This window comes from Salvelinus fontinalis, chromosome 7 (assembly GCF_029448725.1).
Source record: "Salvelinus fontinalis isolate EN_2023a chromosome 7, ASM2944872v1, whole genome shotgun sequence".
In the NCBI taxonomy this organism is placed as follows: Eukaryota; Metazoa; Chordata; class Actinopteri; order Salmoniformes; family Salmonidae; genus Salvelinus; species Salvelinus fontinalis.
The window spans coordinates 66,014,226-66,039,046 of NC_074671.1; the positions used below are offsets into that span (position 1 = coordinate 66,014,226).

The 24,821-nt window shown below is 39.7% G+C and overlaps 2 protein-coding genes across 3 annotated transcripts in view; both read right to left on the reverse strand.

Moving 5' to 3' along the window:
* Positions 1-24,821, reverse strand: part of LOC129860138 (oocyte zinc finger protein XlCOF22-like) — a 231,117-nt gene that overhangs the window by 175,118 nt on the left and 31,178 nt on the right. The window lies entirely within an intron of this gene.
* LOC129860153 (zinc finger protein OZF-like) lies at positions 13,228-23,569 on the reverse strand. Of its 2 annotated transcripts, XM_055930506.1 has the most exons (4): positions 23,295-23,569; positions 22,301-22,533; positions 17,035-17,208; positions 13,229-16,420 (listed from the first exon to the last, which is right to left on the reverse strand). In XM_055930506.1, exons 2-4 carry the CDS (start codon positions 22,530-22,532, stop codon positions 15,084-15,086), a joined length of 1,743 nt encoding a protein of 580 aa, XP_055786481.1. In that variant the 5' UTR covers position 22,533; positions 23,295-23,569; the 3' UTR covers positions 13,229-15,083. The 2 variants fall into 2 exon arrangements, with proteins under 2 accessions (XP_055786482.1, XP_055786481.1); XM_055930507.1 differs by lacking the exons at positions 22,301-22,533; positions 23,295-23,569 and adding an exon at positions 18,176-18,662 and having other exon boundaries at positions 13,228-16,420.

Genomic DNA, 24,821 nt, shown 5'->3' on the forward strand with positions numbered 1-24,821 from the left:
AAGTTGTGAAACATGCTGGCGCCTAAGAAGAAGGCTAAGAAGAAGTCTAACAATGGTTTCAGTAGTCCTACATTGTCACGTGGTATAGGTTGTACCCCTACTTAGACCTGAAGTAGCAGACAGTCTAAATCCAGATAGGTTCACCTAGCCTTCTTAAGAGATGACAAAAGCACCTTCATCAAATAAATGTATGTTTAGAGCAAATGCACCTCTAACTAAATGTATCTCCAAAGAAACTCTAATTAAAGGGATAGTTCAATCAAATTACAAATGTCCACCTTGGTTTCCTCACCCTGTATACAATCCCAATAATGTGCACGTCAGCAGTGAAGTTCTGAAGATGGAGGACTTTCAGTACAGCAGTGTTCCCCAGCCCTGGTCCCAAAGGGGTGTACATGTATGTTTTTGCCCTAGCACTCACATACCTTATTCAATTCAAAGGCTTGAGTTGCTGGGTTGAATCCAGTGTGTGAGTGTTAGTGCAAAAACAAAACAACACACCCCTTTGGGTCCCCTGGACCACGATTGGGAAACACTGTGGTACATAGCAAAAAGTGTGATGATGCAAAATGTATGCAATTATCATTTAGGTAATTTGCACATCATTTGTATTATCTTCACACTTTTTCCTCTATACTGAAAGTTCTCTATCTTAAACTTGATTGCAGAGGACTAATGAACAAAATACTACAATAAAGTTTTTTTTTTTTTTGTGAAACATTCCTTTCATAGAACCTAAGACTCCATTAAAGGAGTAGTTCACTATTTTCCAACTTGAAGTCCTGTATGTAAGATTACTTGGTTTGTATTCAGGGGACTAGGTATGTACTCAAGATTCTATGGTGTGTACTCAGGAGATTAATTTCTGATCTTAGCAGCACCATTCTTCCACCTTCACGTCATTGCACTGTGGTTCTTCAATGTTTTCCTGATTGTTATTTTTATTTTGTCTAATAAACCTGGGTTAATGGAAACATGTCTACTGATGCCATCTCTGGATCCTGCAGTGCAAACTAGACTCCACTGTCACAATCAGGACCCAGCGACTGTAGATTTGTGTGGAAGGAGAGGGACAGGCTGGGTTTGTCCTCACTGTCAACCTGGATCCCAGTTCTAAAAAGAAGTCTGAGATCAACTTCCTGGTCCTCCCCGGGGCAGGCCACATCCCCTCCCATTGTTACTGTGTGTATGAAAACATTTTGAACAATGGCTTCCTAAAATGCTGTGGTGCCAACTAACACAATAGAAGAGGTTTTGGTAGACGTGGGCCATCACAGGTGAGTTCACAGCTCTTTCACTCTGAACATTCATATCAATGACTCACCCTGAAATGGACCATCAATACCAGAGTTCTACAAGACTATTTACATAATCAACTGCATTTCAACAGCCTGATCCTCATTATGGTTCCAGGGATACAGTATAGTAAGCTCTAACAATGGGGTGTTGAAAGGGTTTGCAAGTTGGAAGGCCACCTTAATACAATTAGCTCTTCCCCAGCAGTTCCAACCTAGCTAGCTAGCTTAAGCTACAGTGAAACAGAGACCAGACAGCGTGACCACGATCCCATTGTGTTTAAGATACCTAGCTACCTAATGGCTTTTTTATAATTTTTATAGATAATATAAATATATTTGTTTCCCCCTCAGAGCTTCCTAATATAGCAAGCCAGTTGAGAATCCAGTAGCTAGGATGAATGCAATGTGTGACATTAGTAGCTATATCAAAGACTTCGATTTTTAGCTCATTGTTCAGTGTCTATATGGCCAGGCGACATTAGATCTGAGTGAGATTAAATCCGAAGGAATGTCTGATCACATCAGAAAAAGGACACCTATACAGGAATTACTGAGTCTACCGTTACAGATATCCACTGGGAAAACTTCCCATTAAAAAAAAATCGATTTTTTTTTTACCAACGATATTAGGCTTAATTGGCTTGCTAGCTTTCAACCTGGGAAGAACCACGTTGCAGGGATTCCGCCATGTTGCAATGTGGCTATTGGCTAGCTCCCTGGGGGTGTAAAAAAAAGGTGTCCCGCCTTCCATTTTGCTAGTCAATCAAATGCACTGTAACAAAAAGCAGTGTTATGATTGGTCAATAAGGCTGCCAGTCATATTTGAGTAGGACGTCATTGTAGATTTGCGAGCACAGATCACATGTGAATTTCGAGAGTATTTAACCAGGCAAGTCAGTAAAAAAAACAAATTTGTATTTACAATCACTGCCTATGCCGGCCAAACCCGGACGAAGCTGGGCCAATTGTACACCACCCTATGGGCCTCCCAATTACACTGGATACAAAGAGCAGGGAGATTGATGCCAGACATGTAGTTTCTTACTCTCAATTCCAATTTCTGGGCATGCAACTTTTTTCCCTCTCTCAACTACAGTGGGGCAAAAACGTATTTAGTCAGCCACCAATTGTGCAAGTTCTTCCACTTTAAAAGATAAGAGGCCTGTAATTTATCATAGGTACACTTCAACTATGACAGACAAAATGAGAAAAAAAATCCAGAAAATCACATTGTAGGATTTTTAATGAATTTATTTGCAAATTATGGTGGAAAATAAGTATTTGGTCAATAACAAAAGTTTCTCAACTTTTTATATACCTTTTGTTGGCAATGACAGAGGTCAAACATTTTCTGTAAGTCTTCACACACTGTTGCTGGTATTTTGGCCCATTCCTCCATGCAGATCTCCTCTAGAGCAGTGATGTTTTGGGGCTGTTGCTGGGCAACACGGACATTCAACTCCCTCCAAAGATTTTCTATGGGGTTGAGATCTGGAGACTGGCTAGGCCACTCCAGGACCTTGAAATGCTTCTTACGAAGCCACTCCTTCGTTGCCCGGGCGGTCTGTTTGGGATCATTGTCATGCTGAAAGACCCAGCCACATTTCATCTTCAATGCCCTTGCTGATGGGAGGTTTTCACTCAAAATCTCACGATACATGGCCCCATTCATTCTTTCCTTTACACGGATCAGTCGTCCTGGTCCCTTTGCAGAAAAACAGCCACAAAGCATGATGTTTCCACCCCCATGTTTCACAGTAGGTATGGTGTCCTTTGGATGCAACTCAGCATTCTTTGTACTCCAAACACGACGAGTTGAGTTTTTACCAAAAAGTTATATTTTGGCTTCATCTGACCATATGACATTCTCCCAATCTTCTTCTGGATCATCCAAATGCTCTCTAGCAAACTTCAGACGGGCCTGGACATGTACTGGCTTAAGCAGGGGAACACGTCTGGCACTGAAGGATTTGAGTCCCTGGCAGCGTAGTGTGTTACTGATGGTAGGCTTTGTTACTTTGGTCCCAGCTCTCTGCAGGTCATTCACTAGGTCCCCCCGTGTGGTTCTGGGATTTTTGCTCACCGTTCTTGTGATCATTTTGACCCCACGGGGTGAGATCTTGCATGGAGCCCCAGATTGAGGGAGATTATCAGTGGTCTTGTATGTCTTCCATTTCCTAATAATTGCTCCCACAGTGGATTTCTTCAAACCAAGCTGCTTACCTATTGCAGATTCAGTCTTCCCAGCCTGGTGCAGGTGTCCTTTGACAGCTCTTTGGTCTTGGCCATAGTGGAGTTTGGAGTGTGACTGTTTGAGGGTGTGGACAAGTGTCTTTTATACTGATAACAAGTTCAAACAGGTGCCATTAATACAGGTAACGAGTGGAGGACAGAGGAGCCTCTTAAAGAAGAAGTTACAGGTCTGTGAGAGCCAGAAATCTTGCTTGTTTGTAAGTGACCAAATACTTATTTTCCACCATAATTTGCAAATAAATTCATAAAAAATCCTACAATGTGATTTTCTGGAGAGAAAAAAATTCTCATTTTGTCTGTCATAGTTGAAGTGTACCTATGATCAAAATTACAGGCCTCTCTCATCTTTTTAAGTGGGAGAACTTGCACAATTGGTGGCTGACTAAATACTTTTTTGCCCCACTGTATGTCTCAGCTCCTCAACATGATCCTCTGCGCCTTAGACATGTTTTATCTCTACTCTCTCCATGCGCACTCAACATTATTCTCCCAGTTCTCGACATGCCTCCCTGCTTCTTTGAATTGTGAGACGAAAATGACCCCATACCAGGTACTACTAGGGGACCACGACTAACAGGTTCAAAGGCATATGCCAAGGGTTGAACAGAGACCGCTTCGATGGCTTGGTTTTCTTCCATTTTATTTTAATTTACCGCTGTGTGTTGAGTTGCACAGAGACACAATTTTACACTTCCATTCCGATGACGTCAGTCCAACATGGTGGCGATCTACATTTTACAAGTACTTACAAAGTGTTTGACAATTTCTGAAGAGGAACATGACTAATGAAGAAATATTAATGGGGGTAGTCCAATAACAGTTACATTAGGTGGCGGTGTATGCACCTTAAAAGTTGGATGCCTTCCGCCAACCCAACACCGAAGAAGCGTTTTACAAAAGTCTAAAATTGCGCTTTTCCTGCGTTTTTTAAGCGTCCTTTCATTGTATATTATTAAGTACAGATGAGAACATGATATAATCGTTTGTTTTAGCGTTTTAAGTTTATCTTTAACCTTAAAAATGTTACTTGTAAATGTAATAGGATAGGGCCATCCCAGGGATCCCGTATTGCACGTAAGGGGGAACAGGAAGTTCCGGGAATCCGCGAACCGTTCTTCAGAATAAAGATAACTTGACTATCCGTTTCAAATGTATTACTACAGGTATGTAAATAAAAGCACGTTTAAACTTTCTAATATCGAACGAACATGGCATAACATGCTGGCTAAACAAATCTGAAAATGTATTATCACGTTTGGTAAATATTTTGTGTTATTTTTTTTATTTTTAAATCCGAGTGAACGTGATAACTATTTTACAAGTCACATAGCTAGACTTTGGGTCTGTTGTCGTGAATGTACATAATTTCCTCAAGGTGATTTCATAAAGAATCAATTTATTTGTTATTGGTTTTGTATAAAATTCACGAGTTGGTAAAATGGTGGCGCCCACTCGGTCTGTGTCAACGGACTAAAATGCAGGCAGTGCAGGTGCAACAGAGAGACAATTAAATGGTTGCGCTTACAATAGGTTAAGTGCACTTACGTTGTGTAGCCTAAGTTAAAGCGTGTACTTTGTCTAATATGAATGAATTCATGTATTGTTGTCAATGCTTAGCTACTGTGGGAGCAAAACCCATGACTATGATTACATTTCCATTATTAGCAGCATTTAGGCTGTCCACTTTGAAGAGCTGAGACAGAATGGCTATATAAGGAATGGAACATATAGGACCAGGGCCCTGCTAACATTATTACCAATACAGCTGTCAGATGTGGGCGTTAACAAGCAAGCTCTGAGATGAAAAGATACTAATGGAGAAAGGTCAAGGGAAGCTATTTTCATATAGAGGGAGGGGACTCTATATGTTATGCAAAGACAGAATCCTTTAAAGGCAGGACTCTGTAATATGAGAATTTAGTCTCTTCCCATGGAGAGGCTCTGTTACATTTTTAATAGGGTCCTTCCATGGAAGGGCTCGGCTATGTTACGCTGGTAATAAAGTCTGTGTTGATTTCACAAGTTCTGGTAAAATTGGTATTTTTTAGTTAATATTTCACGACACTACCTGATCTATTGAAATGAGATCAGTGCTTGTCTTGGACTGGAGCTCACCGGAGCTGAGTACCGGCACCTGAAATGTCTACTGCTTGAGCTCATGTTCCTCTCATAGAATATTAGCTCAGAAGTATTATGGAGCTCCTGCACCTAAATATAAACTGTACCGGCACCTAAACTCAGCAAAAAAAAGAAATGTCATCTCACTGTGAACTGTGTTTTTTTTCAGTGAACTTAACATGTGTAAATATTTGTATGAACATAAGATTCAACAACTGAGACATAAACTGAAGAAGTTCCACAGACATGTGACTAACAGAAAGGGAATCATGTGTCCCCGAACAAAGGGGGGGTCAAAATCAAAAGTAACAGTCAGTATCTCGTGTGGCCACCAGCTGCATTAAGTACTGCAGTGTGCATCTCCTCCTCATGGACTGCACCAGATTTGCCAGTTCTTGCTGTGAGATGTTACCCCACCAAGGCACCTACAAGTTCCCAGACATTTCTGTGGGGAATGTCCCTAGCCCTCACCCTCCGATCCAACAAGTCCCAGACGTTCTCAATGGGATTGAGATCCGTGCTCTTCGCTGGCCATGGCAGAACACTGACATTCCTGTCTTACAGGAAATCACGCACAGAATGAGCAGTATAGCTGATGGCATTGTCATGCTGGAGAGTCATGTCAGGATGAGCTTGCAGGAAGGGTACCACATGAGGGAGGAGGATGTCTTCCCTGTAACGCACAGTGTTGAGATTGCCTGCAATGACAACAAGCTCAGTCCGATGATGTTGTGACACACGCCAACTGACTGGTTCTTCTGATGTTGTTCACACAGGAGACCATGTTGAGACATTCTCTACATCCAGAGAGCAACAGCAGGAAGATCAGAGCTAAGAGGTCTCACCACTGCCCACACTGAGGAGATTTTCCCAATTCTATCAAAGCTTGAAATACACTTAAAAATACACACAGTGCAGGAATAAAGATTTTCTCCTGACTGTAGGAAGAGTTTCACACCATGATCTGTTTCACCAGTCTGATGTGATTGTCTCCACCCCCCTCCATGTGTCGCCCATCTTCCCCATTATCCCCTGTGTATTTCTACCTGTGTTCTGTTTGTCTGTTGCCAGTTTGTTTTGTTTCGTCAAGCCTACCAGTGGTTTTCGATCTGCTCCTGTCTCTGTTTTCCCGGTGTTGACCATTCTGCCTGCCCCTGTTGTATTAATAAACTGTTTTTACTCCAACGTTGCCTGCATCTGGGTCTTACCTGAAACGTGGGATGGGATGGGAAACGCACAGTTTTAAATAGATCCATGACTACATGGAACTTTCTGCCTCCCCAGGTAACTCAAGCTAGCAATAAAAACAGATACATTAACAGATGAAAGAACACCTTACGACACAACTGGGACTGTAGAGAGACATTTGGCTTTGTATTAGGCACGTGATGTGTGGTTGTCTCTAGGGATTATTTTAAGATGAATGCACAAGCTCTGGTTGGGAGAATCTGCTAAATTACTAAATTGTAATGTCAATGTAGTGCTATGTATATTATGTACACTTTTGTGTTTCCTGTTTGAACCACAGGAAGACTATTGTGAGCCCAGCTGTTGAAATGCAGTTGATTATGTAAATAGTCTTGTAGAACTCTGATATTGATGGTCCATTTCAGGGTGAGTCATTGACATGAATGTTCACACTGAAAGAACTGTGAACTCTACTCTGATGGCCCATGTCTACCACAACCTCTTCTATTGTGTTAGTAAGGTTCTTCCTGCTGCACAGACCCTGTGGAGGCTCTAGAGCACCTGGTTAAACTGTGTTGGGGAGCATTTTAAACTCTAAATATTTAAATGGGTGATAAATAGATGGCATTGTTGCCATAATTTGTGAGTGGGCAAAATATGCTTTCATTTTAAATTGGCATGTATAATTATTTTGTCATTAAACTATTGTATAATGCTTTAATTTCTCCAATGTGGACATTTTGTGCTACTGTTACTACCTTACACAAGCTTGCATTTTCACTCCATAACATTTAGTAGAATTACAATTTTTTTTACCTCAGATTGGTGAAGTTAGTGTGAAAATGTAGTCATCATGGTAGCATAAGGTTGATTAAAACAGATCAATATCTTTGGTTTAGTGCCGTTGATTTTGTCGCGTGCTGAGATGCGCAGGCCAAACACCAATAGGTGGATTTGACAGTCAAATGATCACTTAAATCGCAGCCAACCGTTGTCGCTGTTGATATTGTATGCCGCGTCATGATTCGTTTACGTTAAATAAAGCGGAGCCAGTTCAGAAGGGAAAACTGAGTGCGGTGGCATCTCAGAGAGTTTCCTAGTTTGAGATGATGTGAAACTGGTACAGCCTTCCAAGTGACTGTTTCTATAGAACAAGCCATTCTCAACTACTCTGCTAATGTGTCAATTTACCCTGAATGGAATATTTTAATGTGGAAAAGGGTTGGGCCTATCTGATGGTACATATATTGACCTAAGCAACAGGATATCATCTAGTTCAGAACAGAATTTCCAACTGAGAGCCACACTTTCCTTCTGGGAGCAGAGATTTGGGAGTATTGCTTTTTAACTTATTCTGCAGAGATTTCTTTGAGAAATTCCAACCTACTGCCTTCCTTTTGGAGCAAGATGGCATCTGCAACTGCTACTGGTTCACGGTAAGTTAACTCTTTATTTTTTCAATGTATATTGCTAATATTATCATCTTGCTGTTATTAATGTTAGTAGTATCTCTGCTAGCACTAGTAATAATAGGTGTATAAGTATTGACATAATGCTATTTATTGGATTTTGTATTAAAACGCTCTACAACAAAGCTTTCTTATCTTTCTCTGCTCTTAACCTTGTTCTGAACAACTCCAAAACAAAGGTCATGTGGTTTGGTAAGAAGAATGCCCCTCTCCCCGAAGGTGTGATTACTACCTCTGAGGGTTTAAAGCTTGACGTAGTCACCTCATACAAGTACTTGGGAGTATGGCTAGACGGTACACTGTCCTTCTCTAAAGTTAGTTAAATCTAGACATGGTTTCCTCTGTCGTAATCACTCCTCTTTCACCCCAGCTGCTAAACTAACCCTAATTCAGATGACCATCCTACCCATGCTAGATTATGGAGAAGTAATTTATAGATCGGCAGGTAAGGATGTTCTCGAGCAGCTAGATGTTCTTTACCATTCGGCCATCAGATTTGCCACCAATGCAAACTGGTCATCTCTGTATACCCGTCGCAAGACCCACTGGTTGATGCTTATTTATAAAACCCTCCAAGGGCTCACTCCCCCCTATCTGAGATATCTACTGCAGCCCTCATCCTCCACATAAAACACCCGTTCTGCCAGCCGCATTCGGTTAAAGGTCCCCAAAGCGCACAGATCCCTGAGTCACTCCTCTTTTCAGTTCGCTGCAGCTAGCGACTGGAACGAGCTGCAGCAAACACTCAAACTGGACAGTTTTATCTCAATCTCATAATTCAAAGACTCACTCACGGACACTCTTACTGACAGTTGTGGCTGCTTTGTGTGATGTATTGTTGTCTCTACCTTCTTGCCCTTTGTGCTGTTGTCTGTGCCCAATAATGTTTGTACCATGTTTAGTGCTGCTACCATGTTGTTATTTTGTGTTGCTACCATGCTGTGTTGTCATGTGTTGCTGCCATGCTATGTTGTCTTAGGTTTCTCTTTATGTAGTTTTGTGTTGCCTCTCTTGTTGTGATGTGTGTTTTTAATCACAGCCCCGTCCCCGCAGGGTGTCTTTTGGTAGGCCATCATTGTAAATAAGAATTTGTTCTTAACTGACTTGCCTAGTTAAATAAAAATGTTAAATTATATATTTTTGTTAAGTGTGCAAAATGTTTTTAAAATCACATGGCAAACCAAATAAAGTTTTTTTGATTTGTTTGTAAATCAATCTGTATATGTTTTATTAAGTAGTAACTTCATGACATGTACTTATTGTGTATTTACTGTCTTACAGAAAACAAAGAAGGATCCCTATTGTCTGCAGATTTTGCTTGAAGAACCAGAACAACATCTCTGTGCACCTCAACAGAGTGTGCATGAAGCTAAAACCAAAACAAGAGATTGATCAAGAAGTCGCCGCTGCCCGAGATTCCATGGTACAGCATCTTTGGCAAGGCAGGATGGTTGACTACAGCTCACTCAGTTATGTCGTTACACAACAAGACGCACTCCGACTCCTGATCCAGAAGCTTGAACAAACTGGTCACATTATTAAGAACAAGCCAGAAGACAAACAAATACACGGGTAAGCTATTTTTGACACTGATAAATAATATATATGCAAGTTACATAATAATTTAACTCATTTGAACTGTTGTTTGATTGCAATATAATATCAATGTTTTTGTTTATCTGTGTGATATTTCAGCCAGGTGGAAGTGGCTCATGTGTTGGCACCAACTGAAGCTGCAGAATCAGACATCAACATGGAGGATGACCAGTCTGCCTTGTACCAACTGTAAGTAAATACAAATAGAAATCATCTCAGAAACAAGTACTACACATAAGTATATAAGTGAACATGGATGTATTTGATTTATTCTAATCTGCATACCAAATGTTTTCCAGACCAGCGAACCAGTCATGGGACAACAAACTGACAAAGGGGATGGAAAGCAGTGGTTTCTACCAAGACCTCTGGATGGTGATCTGCTGGCTGGATTTGGCAAATATCTCCGCGACGTCCACAACATTCCCAATTTCAAACAGGAGGCATGTACAGCAATTTTACTTTAATTGAACTGTTTAAATATTTTAATGAGAATGACTAAATTCTAAAGTAATTATTAAGTTATTAACTATGTAACTAACATTATTTTCATGTACAGGTTGTATATGTGTCAAGGTTTTTGTTTTACATGGACTCCACCAAACCATCCCTGGATTTTGTCTATGACGTGGTTAAAAGCAGGTCCTTTTTTACCAAGCTTGCAAAGATTGGACAGAAGAAGCAAACCATTGCAAACTACATGGAGAATCTGAGTAGGTTTCTTTTCTACAACACCTATGAAACAAACCTCTTCCAGACAGACAGGGACTTGTGTAATCAATGCAAGCATTTCAAAGAGTGCCTGAATGACCTTCAGAAGTCCATGAGCAAGCAGGTGTCTATAGAAATTACTGGGGAAAGGTATATATTTCAAATTGATCCTCACAGAAATGTATTTTACATTTTAAGTGTATGTTATTGACGTTCTTCAAATCATTAATGTATTATTGTTTGTCTGCAGGTACACACAGATGATGTTGAACTACAAATCTACTGATGTCTTGACAGTCGGATGCACTCGCCTGCCCAGATAAAGATGATAGCTACGTCACGGGTAGAGTGAGGCTGCAGAGGACAGATAGAGATGATAGCTACATCATGGGCAGAGTGAGGCTGCAGAGGACAGATAGAGGTGATAGCTACATCATGGGTAGAGTGAGGCTGCAGAGGACAGATAGAGGTGATAGCTACATCATGGGCAGAGTGAGGCTGCAGAGGACAGATAGAGATGATAGCTACATCATGGGTAGAGTGGGGCTGCAGAGGACAGATAGAGGTGATAGCTACATCATGGGTAGAGTGAGGCTGCAGAGGACAGATAGAGGTGATAGCTACATCATGGGTAGAGTGGGGCTGCAGAGGACAGATAGAGGTGATAGCTACATCATGGGTAGAATGAGGCTGCAGAGGACAGATAGTGATAGCTACATCATGGGTAGAGTGAGGCTGCAGAGGACAGATAGAGGTGATAGCTACATCATGGGTAGAGTGAGGCTGCAGAGGACAGATAGAGGTGATAGCTGCATCATGGGCAGAGTGAGGCTGCAGAGGACAGATAGAGGTGATAGCTGCATCATGGGCAGAGTGAGGCTGCAGAGGACAGATAGAGGTGATAGCTGCATCATGGGCAGAGTGAGGCTGCAGAGGACAGATAGAGGTGATAGCTACATCATGGGTAGAGTGAGGCTGCAGAGGACAGATAGAGGTGATAGCTACATCATGGGTAGAGTGAGGCTGCAGTAGCCTAACGGGAGTGTCGTTTAGCAAATGTTGAGTTAAAACAAAATGTGTTTAAAGTCACGACGTACAAGCACAGTACACACACACAATGTTTTTTTTTTGTATTTGATTAAAGAGAGATTGTACATAAGTGTTAAATAACATGGTCTATCTCCACGTTCTTTATCGTTATAATTTTTTTTTTAAGTAGTTACATTACAGTAAACTTTGATGACCGCTATGTCAAAGCATTTAACTAATAAATTGTCTGTAAAAATGTCTGGTAGACTTTTTTTCAGATGTATGCCACTAGTAGATCTCTAATCCATTGTCATTAACATGGCAAAGCCTAACATGACCATATTATGCCAGCTACGACATTGGAAAACACTAGTTTACTGTATAATACAGTGAATATGGAGTTATTTTAATTCAAATTTAATTTGGTGCTGTTATGCACTATATACACTTTATTTAGTTGTATGTGTGGTTTACATCAGTATGAAAATTAGAATTATACATTATAATCGAAGCGTCTTTTTTAATCAGTATAATTATGATTGTGAAATTGTATTTATGAATCCATTTATTTCTCTTCAAACTATTGCACACACAAAGCTTGTGTGTTATATTCTAGAATGAAGCTCGAAATGGGTTCATAACGTCTACGGGATTGCTGTCCCTAAACTGGGACGGTTGTTGCTAACGTGCTCTAATGTGACTAGAATGACTTTGTATACAACAGACAACTTTCCAGGACATAGACATGTCTTTATATGGGCAAAAAGCTTAAACTCTTGTTAATCTAACTAGTGACCAATTTACAGTAGCTATTACAGTGAAAAAATACCATGCTATTGTTTGAGAAGAGTGCACAACAACAAAAAACGTATCACGGCAACTGGTTTAAGCTGGATAAGCTCAGCCAGAGGGCCCTTCCTCCCACCACCGATAGGCTCATGGTAACACCACAGCCTTGGATGGCACTACCGGAGGAACGGGGGCTCAGGTCTGTAATCATACAGATCTCCTACCAAGCTTCTGGGGCCTCCGAGTCCAGTTGCTTCCCCACCTCCTTCAGTAACCAGTAAGTCAGCCTGATAAGCCAATGATAAAGTGGCAAAGCAAAAAAATGTAGCAGCCTATACACCAAATCATTAGTGATCTGACATGCTGTATTGTATGGAAACTGTAAGCTACTAACAGCAGCTACATAGTCTAGCTTACTATGGCCCTGTCCCTTTGGCCAGGGTAAACACAGCAGCAATGTTGTGTATTGTGTGTATACAGTATTTCATTTCAACCAGTTTATTTCATTTAATTATACACAAGAGAAAAAAACTTGTTAACCAGCATAAATTAATGTACAAACATTTTTCATTACATTTATGTCATTTAGTATATGCTCTTATACAGAGCAATTTACAGGACAAATAAGAGTTAATTGGCTTGCTCAAGGGCACAATGACAGATTCTTCACCTTGTTGGCTTGGGATTCAAACCAGCAACCTTTCAGTTACTGGCCCAACACTCTTAATTAACTGCTAGGTTACCTGCCGCCAGATCAATTAACTTCAATACAGTTATTCAAATACATTCATCAATGACTAAAATAATGAATCTAGTATTAAAATACAATTTAATAAATTCATAGCCTGTTTACCATTTAACAAAAGTTGTTAAGTAATATATAATAATCCACCCAAAAGAATACAAAAAACTGATCATCGCACCATCTTTATCTGATCTACACGGAGTGCACAAAACAGAAACACATTACTAATATTGAGTTGCACCCCCCTCTGTCCTCAGAAAAGCCTCAATTCGTCGGGGCATGGACTGTCCAAGGTGTTGAGAGCGTTCCACAGGGATGCAGGTCCATGTTGACTCCAATGCTTCCTACAATTGTGTCAAATTGGCTGGGTGTGGATCTACTCCAAATTGCTTGTTCCATCTCCTCCCACAGATGCACAATTACAGTGAATTGAGTGAGCTGAATTCACTGTAATGTTCTTGGAACCATTCCTGGACAATCCCAGCCTTGTGGCACAAGGAATAATCCTGCCGCCATGAAGGGATGCACCTGATTGGCAATGATGTTAGATATTGTGGTGGAATTATTGTAATCAAAAGGAGAGATTTTTACATTTCTTAAAAACAAACTTTATTTAATTACTGCAATATAAAAACAACACAATTGTGCCATCTGGTTTGCTTAAAAACGTCTTAAGGATCGTACACTTAAAAAAAAAAAAAATCACCTAAAATGACATACCCAAATCTAACTGCCTATAGCTCAGCACCTGAAGCAAGGATATGCATATTCTTGATACCATTTGAAAGGAAACACTGAAGTTTGTGGAAATGTGAAATTAATGTAGGAGAATATAACACAATAGATCTGGTACAAGATAATACAAACAAACAAAAAACGTTTTTATTTTTCATCATCATTGAAATGTAAGAGAAAGTCAATACTTTCAGATAGGAGTCTAGGTGAAATTTATATTTCTTTCCACCAGATGGCAGCAGTGTGTGTGCACAGTTTGACTGATGCAGTGAAGAATCACATTACTGCACTGTATCAAGTCTGCCAGGAGTTTGCCCAAACGTCCCGAATTGGTCAATTGATACATTTAAGTACATAACTATAGAGAACATATACAAATGCTATGGTAATAATAAAGGTAAGATTACACACTCAGGAAAGTCATACACGATGGATCATTTAGCTTATACACTAACTTTCACACATCTAGATGGCCGGGCGGGGTGAGTGTGGAGCCAGAGACAACAGGGGTTCAAAATGTAGAAACCAGTTCCTACATTTGAACATAAAACTGTATTTTAATCAAACAAAACCATATTACATTTCATCTCTGGGAACCTCAGGATGACAAATCAGAGCAAGATTACTGAATGTAAGTACATTATTTACCTTCAGAGGTGAAGGTATCAAACCAGTTGCCGTGATACAAGTTGTTGTTGTACACTCTCCTCAAACAATAGCAAGGTATTTTTTCAATGTAATAGCTACTGTTAATTGGACACTGCAGTTAGATTAGCAAGAATTTAAGCTTGTCAATGTCCTGGAAAGTTGGCTGTTGAATACAAGGTCTTTCTAGTCACATTAGCGCAAGTTAGCAACAACCGTCTGGTTTAGGGACACCCATCCCATAGAGATGATTTTAAGTAATTTGAAATGATTCATACTTTTACTTTTGATACTCAAGTATATTTTAGCTATTACATTTACTTTTGATACATAAATATATTTACAACCAAATACTTTTAGACTTTTACTCAAGTAGTATTTTACTTGATGACTTTCACTTGAGTTACTCTTGCCACATTAGGAAAATAAGTAAGGCTTCTCTCCTGTATCTGTTCTCTGATGACCTTTTAGCTCAGCTGTTGTTTTAAAACATTTTATACAGTCAGATCAGTGGTAAGGCTTCTCTCCTTTATGTTTACCTTGGTGTCTTTTTAACTGGCCCATTTGAGAGAAACGCTTTCCACAGACAGAGCAGGAGTAAGACTTCTCTCCTGTATGTAAACGTTCATGTGTTTTTAAGTTGCCCAGTACAGAGAAACTCTTTCCACAGTCAGAGCAGGAGTAAGGCTTCACTCCTGTGTGTGTTCTCTGGTGAACATTTATTTCAGTTGATGTTGTGAAGCATTTTCCACAGTCAGAGCAGGAGTAAGGCTTCACTCCTGTATGTAAATGTTCATGTATTTTTAAGTTGCCCAGTACAGAGAAACTCTTTCCACAGTCAGAGCAGGAGTAAGGCTTCACTCCTGTGTGTGTTCTCTGATGAACTTTTAGCTCTGTTGATGTTGTGAAGCATTTTCCACAGTCAGAGCAGGAGTAAGGCTTCACACCTGTATGTATACGTTCATGTGTTTTTAAGTTGCCCATTACAGAGAAACTCTTTCCACAGTCAGAGCAGGAGTACGGCTTCTCACCTGTGTGTGTTCTCTGATGAACTTTTAGCTCAGTTGATGTTGTGAAGCATTTTCCACAGTCAGAGCAGGAGTAAGGCTTCACTCCTGTATGTATAAGTTCATGTGTTTTTAAGAGGCCCCGTCGAGAGAAACTCTTCCCACAGGCAGAGCAGGGGTAAGGCTTCTCTTCTGTGTGTGTACTCTGATGAACTTTAAGCTGAGTTGATGTTGTGAAGCATTTTCCACAATCAGAGCAGTAGTAAGGTTTCACTCCTGTATGTATATGTTCATGTCTTTTTAAGTGGCCCAGTTGAGAGAAAATCTTTCCACAGTCAGAGCAGGAGTAAGGCTTCACTCCTGTATGTATACGTTCATGTGTTTTTAAGTTGCCCATTACAGAGAAACTCTTACCACAGTCAGAACAGGAGTAAGGCTTCTCACTTGTATGTATAAATTGGTGTGTTTTTAAGGTATTGAGTCGAGAGAAACTCGCCCCACAGTCAGAGCAGGAGTAAAGCTTCTCTCCTGTATGTATTCGCTGGTGATATTTTAAGTTGTTCTGTTTAGAGAAACTCTTTCCACAGTCAGAGCAGAAGTAAGGCTTCTCTCCAGAGTGCACTCTTTGATGAACTGTCAGAACCCCTGATGTTGTGAATCTCTTCCCACAGTCAGTACAGGAATACGGATTCTCTCCTGTGTGTATTTTTAGGTGTGTTTTTAGCTTTGATAGAATTGGAAAAATCTCCACACAATGTGGGCAGTGGTGAGACCTCTTAGCTCTGTGATCTTCCTGCTGTTGCTCTCTGGATGTAGAGAATGTCTCAACATGGTCTCCTGTGTGAACAACATCAGAAGAACCAGTCAGTTGGTGTGATATACATGTCAGTAAAATGTATTTTATGAAGCCCTTTTTACATCAGTAGTTATCACAAAGTGTTCTACAGAAAGCCAGCCTAAAACACCAAAGAGTAAGCAATGCAGATGTAGAAGCACAGTGGCCAGGAAAAACTCCCTAGGAAAGCAGGAACCTTGGAAGAAAGGTAGAGAGGAACCAGGCCCAAAGGTGTTGCCAGCCCTCTTCTGGCTGTACCGGGTGACATATGCATTCATATCAGTAGGCTGGACAACACAAAACGGGAATTAAACTATGCTAAAAGTGGGTAAGAGTCCTCCACTCACTATCACAAGGGTTAGTAACTACACAAACTAATTTCATAGAACTTTAAAACATTGGCAGTTTGTCTACTTCACTTTTTTAGTCTACTCTCTGAACACTCCAGATAGCCCAGTGAATAAAACAAATGCTGGCCATACTGGTGTCAAACCTTGCAAGTGTCAGTAGCATGAACCATCTACCTTCTCATTGAAACAGTTCTACTGCAACTTTCATGCACAGTGGGAAGGTGGAATGAATAACACAAACTTAGTTAGATAGAACCTGTTCTTACCATGACTAACAGATTTCCCAATCCTCTCCTCCTCTTCTTCATCTTTAATGTCAACATTCAGCTCCATTGTTTGACTGCAGTCTTCCAGCTTCACTGATGCCATCTCTGGATCCTGCAGTGCAAACTGGGCTCCACTGTCACAATCAGGACCCAGTGACTGTAGGTTTGGACTCCCTGTGGAAGGAGAGAGGCAGGCTGGGTTTGTCCTCACTGTTGATATTACTGGCCTCAGACTAAATTCTAGTCGTCCTGTAGTAACAATGACAAACAGACAAAAAGTGACTGTCTTCACAGTTCCGGCACTTTCTTTATTCTCTAAAAATATATTATATTTCTTCATGTTCAGTTATATAATTCAGTGCTTGACTCAGACTGAAATAGGTGCCGGTATTGTTTATATTTAGGTGCAGGAGATCCACAATAGTGTTGAGCTAATATTCTATAAGAGGAACATGAGCTCAACATTACTTAATTCAAATTAGACAAAGTACACACTTTAAATTAGTCTACACAACGTAATTTAACTTAATCAAAAGTAGATTTCCCAAATTCAGATAAATCCATGAATGACAAAAACATTTAGTACGAGGTTGCAGTTTTTTTTAAGCAGCACTATGTACTATTTTCCTGAATAACCTGGTCTTCACTGTATTATTTCAATAAAAAAACAATTTGTATTTCGCCATCAAATAATATAATTATAATATAATCAAATATAATAATTATATGAATATAAGTACACATGTAGGAAGCTGATTCATTACATTAAGCTTCAAAACTGTAGTGTGACCGTGAAATTGTCTCTGATGCACCCGCACTGAAGTCCTTTGACGCAGACAGAGTGGGCGCCGCCATTTTACCAGGTCGTGAATTTTACACAAAACCAATAACATGCCCAACGAACTCAGAAATCTCAAATAAATGGATTATTTATAAAATGACCTTGAGAAAATTATGTACATCCATTCAGACAAACCCAAAGTTTCTAGCTATGTGGCTTGTAAAATAGTTATCACATTCTTCAGTTCGTTTTACACAAAAATAACACATCAAACCTTTATCAAACGTGATAATAGTTGTTATCTAGCATGGAATGACATGTTCATTCTTTATTAGGAAGTTTTGACCTACTATTACATACCTGTAGTAGTAAGTAGAAACGGACACAAAAGGTTCTCTTCTAGACATCACAATTCTTAGCGCATTCTTTATACTGAAGAATGTTGTGTGCCTGTCTGGAACTTCCTGTTCCCCCACCACCACAGTGCAGCCACAGATAGAACAATGAGACAGATATTTCACCAGATGTATAAATGTGAAGCATTCGCTTAGCGTTTCCACTCACTGCCAAATATGATAATAGTTGTGTTATCTAGCATGGAATGACATGACAATACCAAATATGGTAGCGAAAGGAAGCCCGCTGACCCGCAGTGGGAGAAGATGGATTTTGACTGACATTCTGCAGATGTTCTAATCGATGAAACATATGATCTTAACATAGTTTTCTGTTCCCACAACTAAAATCTGTTGTGAACAGAGTGGACAAAGCTGTGTAGACGTTACCCTATGCTACACATTTTTTTTTTAATCACATTGTTTAGAAGGAACGCAAATTTAGTTATTGCACACGAACGCTTCAAAGGAGGCGTTCCCAAACAGAAATATGCAGATGTATGCTAGAACGCGCCAATAGGATCTCGCTAGCTCGTGCTTGGCTCTGCCCAGTATGACTCATCTCTTCCCAATTGGAAACAACCGGATGTGGTCTATCTTGGATTAGTTATAAAAAAATCTTTGGTGCAACCGTCCGTGCATTCAGGGATCCTTGGGATGGCCCTACCCCATAATATGAGAAGGACGGTGCTTAATTTGAGCCGTATCCTCCAACAGCTCTCAGTTTTGTAGTCTTTCGTTCCGGGACTCATTTGCCAAGATCAGGTAGCCTACCTCTTGTGGCATGAAAAATTATTTCCACTGTTTGAAAGGTAAAAATCCTAATAAATAATTATTGTGAAAGCACACTGGAGGTGGAGCTTAGAGCTAGCACAACCCCTCCTGGCTGAATCACCACTTTAGCCCGGGCACGTTCGAGGCGCGGTATACTACGTTAACGCTATATGTGAGGGCCATTTTGTTACTTGGTAGCTACTAGCAAAAAATCCTGTGTTGTGGACCATCTACAACTATTTTGAACTGTCCATACTGTAACGTTAGTCTCAGGCTTCACTAACTAGCGTTACTGTTTTAGGTAGAGCTATTATTCTTTGCTACTTTTCAAACAAATACTATGTGATATTTCACATATCTTGCTAGATATGCCTTTCTTTTGTTGTGATATTTCACATAAAACAAAAGGCATATCTTGCTAGATGTTGTTTGTGAGGAGTAATGGCGCAGAGAACGCTGGAGACACTTTGCTTTGTTTAGTGTCGCTTAGGTAAGACTGCTCCCTTTAATGGATCAGTCGTCTACCAGGCTACACTCTACGATTGGGGGAGGTGGGAGAGGAAGCGTTGGATGTCTCGGTTAGGTAGACAGTAGAATGGGGTGCAGTGTTTTACAGTTAGCATAGATTTATTTTTGTTTGTTCCAACAGATCTTTACATATTTTTCTCACTACAAAATATTCCTGCGTTCCTTCTGGTTACTAAACATATTTTAGACATGTCTTTATGCTATAGCTTATTCCATGTTTACATCTTTGGTTAAACTGAAATGTACTTTGTGGAATGTCTGTGGAGTTTGTAAACTATCCAAGCTTAAACAGGTTATTACTAGGCTTAAACAGCTTCATTAATCTATTGTGTTCCTACAATACACTCACTTGTTGAAGGATGAGCTACTTAAAGTATGCAAGAGATGGCAAGTAATAGCATCCTGTTTCTCCTCTCATTCTCATGGTGTTATGGTTTTAATTCATAAATCTGTTCCATTTCAAGTGAATAATATTATAACTGATACATCTGGTAGATACATTCTGTTACAGGAAACTCTTTAGAATGAGCATATTAATCTGGTTAATGTTCATGGTCCTAATGATGAAATCCAAAATGATTTGAGAATTTATTTCTACTGATAACCAGGAAGGGAGGTTAAGTCCTAATGGCAGGGAATATTATTTGATCCTCATCTAGATCGTTCCTCTGGGTTTTAGACATTGTTCTATAGGGATACAAAACGAGTAAAAAGACCCTCTAGATGGCATTTGTATCCCAGATGGTTACATGGACCAAGACTTCTTACAATACGTTGGAGTGCATATAGATGTTTATTTTACATTGAACATTGACCAAACGCCAGCGAGTACCAATTTATACGTTTTACCAGTTTTAACTCATTTCGATCTGAAAATGAGAGAGCTGGACAGCAAAATCAGAGAATTGCAGAGGGAAACTTTTTGAGTTAACTCAGTAGAAGTAAACAAGGAATTATTCACTAATAAAGCTCAGTATAAAGAACTTTCCACCTCATAGACTGAAAACAGCTTAACTAGACTGAAACAGTCCTATGATCAAGGTGGAAAACCTGGTAAATTGCTTGTCTGGTGCATTAAGCACATTAAGAGGTTAAATTCAGCCCGAGCCATTCATGCAATTCATAATTAACAGGACAATTATCAATGGATTCTGTGGAAATAAACCAAACATTTGCTTCCTACTACAACACACTTTACAACTCTGAATCTCCTGAGAACTAATCAGGTCTTGATGTTGCCTCTATGTCAGAAGACACTAAATTGGATGGTGTTGAAATATCTGATGCTATTTTCAATATGAAGGGAGGTAAAGAGGCAGGTTCAGATGGGCTCCCAAAAAATATTTATATATTTATATTTTATATTTTATTTAAGGACAAACTTCTAGGTCCACTTTTGGATGTTTACAGTGCATTTGGAAAGTATTCAGACCCCTTGACCTTTTCCACATTTTGCTACGTTACAACCTTATTCTAAAATTGATTAAATAAATGTTCTTCATCAATCTACACACAATATGTCATAATGACAAAGTGAAAACAGGTTTAGAAATGTTCGCAAATGTATTTGAAATTACAAACAGAAAAACCTTATTTACAAAGCTGTTCAGATCCTTTGCTATGAGACTCGAAAATTGAGCTGTGTTCTTGGGGACCTTCAACACTGCAGAATTTTTTGTTGATGTCCTATATTGACATAAACTGAAAGGCTGCTCAGCAAGGAAGATGCCACTGCTCCAAAACTACCATAAAAAAAGACAGACTACGTTTTGCAACTGCACATGGGGACAAAGATTGTACTTTTGGAGAAATGTCCTCTGGTTTGATGAAACAAAAATAGAACTGTTTGGCCATAATGTCCATCGTTATGTATGGAGGAAAAAGGGGGAGGCTTGCAAGCCGTAGAACACCATCCCAACCGTGAAGCACGGTGGTGGCAGCATCATGTTGTGTGGGTGCTTTGCTGCATGAGAGCCTGGTACACTTCACAAAATACATGGCATCATGAGGAAGGGAAATTATGTGGATATATTGAAGCAACATCTCAAGACATCAGTCAAGAAGTTAAAGCTTGGTCACAGATGGTTCTTCCAAATGGACAATGACCCCAAGCATACTTCCAAAGTTGTGGCAAGATGGCTTAAGGACAACAAAGTCAAGGTATTGGAGTGGCCATCACAAAGCACTGACCTCAAACCTATAGAAAATTTGTGGGCAGAACTGAAAAGGCGTGTGCGAGCAAGGAGGCCTACAAACCTGACTCTGTTACACCAGCTCTGTCAGGAGGAATGGGCCAAAATTCACCCAACTTATTCTGGGAAGCATTTGGAAAGCTACCTGAAATGTTTAACCCAAGTTAAACAATTGAAAGGCAATGCTACCAAATACTAATTGAGTGTATGTAAACGTTTTACCGACTGGGAATGTAATGAAAGAAATAAAAACTGAAACAATCATTCTCTCTATTATTATTCTGACATTTCACATTCTTAAAATAAAGTGTTGATCCTAACTGACCTAAGGCAGGGCATTTTTACTAGGATTAAATGTCAGGAATTGTGAAAAACTGAGTTTAACTGTATTTGGCTAAGGTCTATGTAAACTTCCGATTTCAGCTGTATATATTCTTAATTCCATTCCCTTACTTAGATTTGTGTGTATTGGGCACATGTGGTGATATTGTTAGACACACAAGCATTTTGCTACACCCACAATAACATCTGCTAAACACATGTATGTGACCAATAAAATTTGATTTGAAACTTAGTTTGATAGAACCTGCACTTACCATGAGAAACAGATTTCCCAATCTTCTCCTCCTCTTCTTCATCTTTAATGTTAACATTCAGCTCCTGTGTTTGACTGCAGTCTTCCAGCTTCACTGATGCCATCTCTGGATCCTGCGGTGCAAACTGGGCTCCAATGTCACAATCAGGACCCAGTGACTGTAGGTTTGGACTCAGTGTGGAAGGAGAGAGGCAGGCTGGGATTGTCCTCACTGTTGATGTTACCGGCCTCATACTTGAGTCAGCCAGTAGTAATGATGAGAAACGGAAACAAAAGTTTTATGACAGTTCTGGCAAAAAATATATTCAAATTTTTCTTGTTCAACTATCTAATTCAATGCTTGACTTGGACTGAAATAGGTGCCGATACTGTTTATATTTAGGTGCAGGAGCTTCATAATACATTTGAGCTAATACTTAACCTGTAGTAGATAAATGCATAAATGACTCAAAAGCCATTTAGTACAAGGTTAGTTTGTTTAAGCAGCACTGTGCTATTTTCCTTAATAACCTTGTCTTCACCGTATTACTTCAATCAAAAAATAATTGTATTTCCTGTTCACACCACAGTAACATTTATAGATAAAGACAGAAACAACTTAATGTGTCTGATATTAATACGCATGAAGAAAACCGATAATCATTACATTTCATGCGTAAACTGTCCGTTGATCCAGACCGAGTGGGGGCCGCCATTTTACCAGCTTGTGAATTTTACACAAAACTCATAACATGCTAAACGAATTCAGAAATCTCAAATAAATTGATTATTTATGAAATTACCATGAGGCAATTATGTACATCCATTCAGACAAACCAAGAGTCTCTAGCTATGTGACTTGTAAAATAGTTTTTAATCACGTATACTTCACTCGGTTTGACACAAAAAATAACACATCAACCCTTTACCAAACGTGATCATATCTTAACGGATTTGTTACCTAGCATGGTATGACATGTTCTTTCGACATACATTTTAAACGTGTTATTACATACCTGTCGTAATAAATTGAAACGGATATTAAGGTTATCTTCTTGACTGCACAGTTCTGACGCCTTTTTTCTGAAGAATGTTGCGCGTCTGTCTGGAACTTCCTGTTCCCTCACTACCACAGTGCAACGGTCCGTGTATTCCGGGATCCTTGGGATGAGAAGGGGGTAGCTCCCGGTGCCTCCTCCTCCGGGACACTTCTCCTTTGCATAGAGTTGTGGCCTGTGGAATGTTGTCCCATTCCTCTTTAGCGGAGGACATTTTAGAGTGCAATTTTTTTTCTTACGTGTATCTCATATATCCCAGCTTTACATAGGATGGTAGATAGGCTTACCCTGGTGTAACGTTTTGATAACCGTGTAAATCTCTCCAGGACAAGGTGACTTTGATCAATATATTCGCCAGTATTTTGTAAAAGGTTGCGTCAATCGAATCTGGTATCAGGACAAAATGTGATTCAGAGTCACCGAATATACTTTAATTATTTTTATTTAACACAAGCATAAATGGTAAATGCAATTTTCGTATATACTGGTTCACTGTATCACCACGCAGTGTAAAGCAGAGAACTGACTGAAATAGTACAGACATCTTCTTTTATACTGTGACAGAGGTAAGTTCCCGCTTCTGAGCTGGCCTGTCACAGTAGAGGCTGAGTGTGGTTTAAACTTGCTAGCCTATCGGTGGTGCCCAGGCTGGTCCCAGCCTCACAGCGCACAGGATCCAGATATCCGGAAGTGTTTGTTGTGTAGCAGAGAATTTTCCATCTTGTCTCAACCTTGTGGTTAGCACAGTCGACACCCTAGATTATCAACAGCTTTTCTGCAATCACGCTATGTTTTGTGATTAACATGTCCTATTTCTATAAGGCATATATTTTTGTTAAAAAGAGAACAAAACCATCCTTCACAATTTACCCCCCAAAATGAGCCGCTAATTAGCTGCTAATGTGGCTATCCTAAAGAACTACAAATGCCATGATGATCTGGACAAGACTGCCGAATCCAGTCAAAGGTAAGGATCTCTGATTTAACAATTTAATGTTAGCTAAATGTAGTAATGAATAAGTAGACTACATTTATTTAAATGGTCAATTCTGTTAACTGTCTTGTGCTAGTTTTAAGTTGACACAACACCTGCCAGCAAAAGTATCAGCTAGAAATGACTTGCAGTGATCAGCGTTTTATAATCTGAGAGGAAATAAAGTTGAATATATTGATAAAAGTCACATTGTCCGAAAGAAATTTACATGGTTATCAAAACGTCACACCAGGGTAAGCCTACACGAAACACAGCCCTTATTTTAAGTGTTTATATAATTAATGAAAATGAAAAATGATTGGAACCATTTCCCTGTTTGACCGCTAGGTTTTATGATGTAATAAAAAATGTAATAAAAAACTGAAATATCACATTTACATAAGTATTCAGACCCTTTACTTCGGACTTTGTTGAAGCACCTTTGGCAGCCTTATCTTCTTGGGTATGACACTACAAGCTTGGCATACCTGTATTTGGGGAGTTTCTCACAT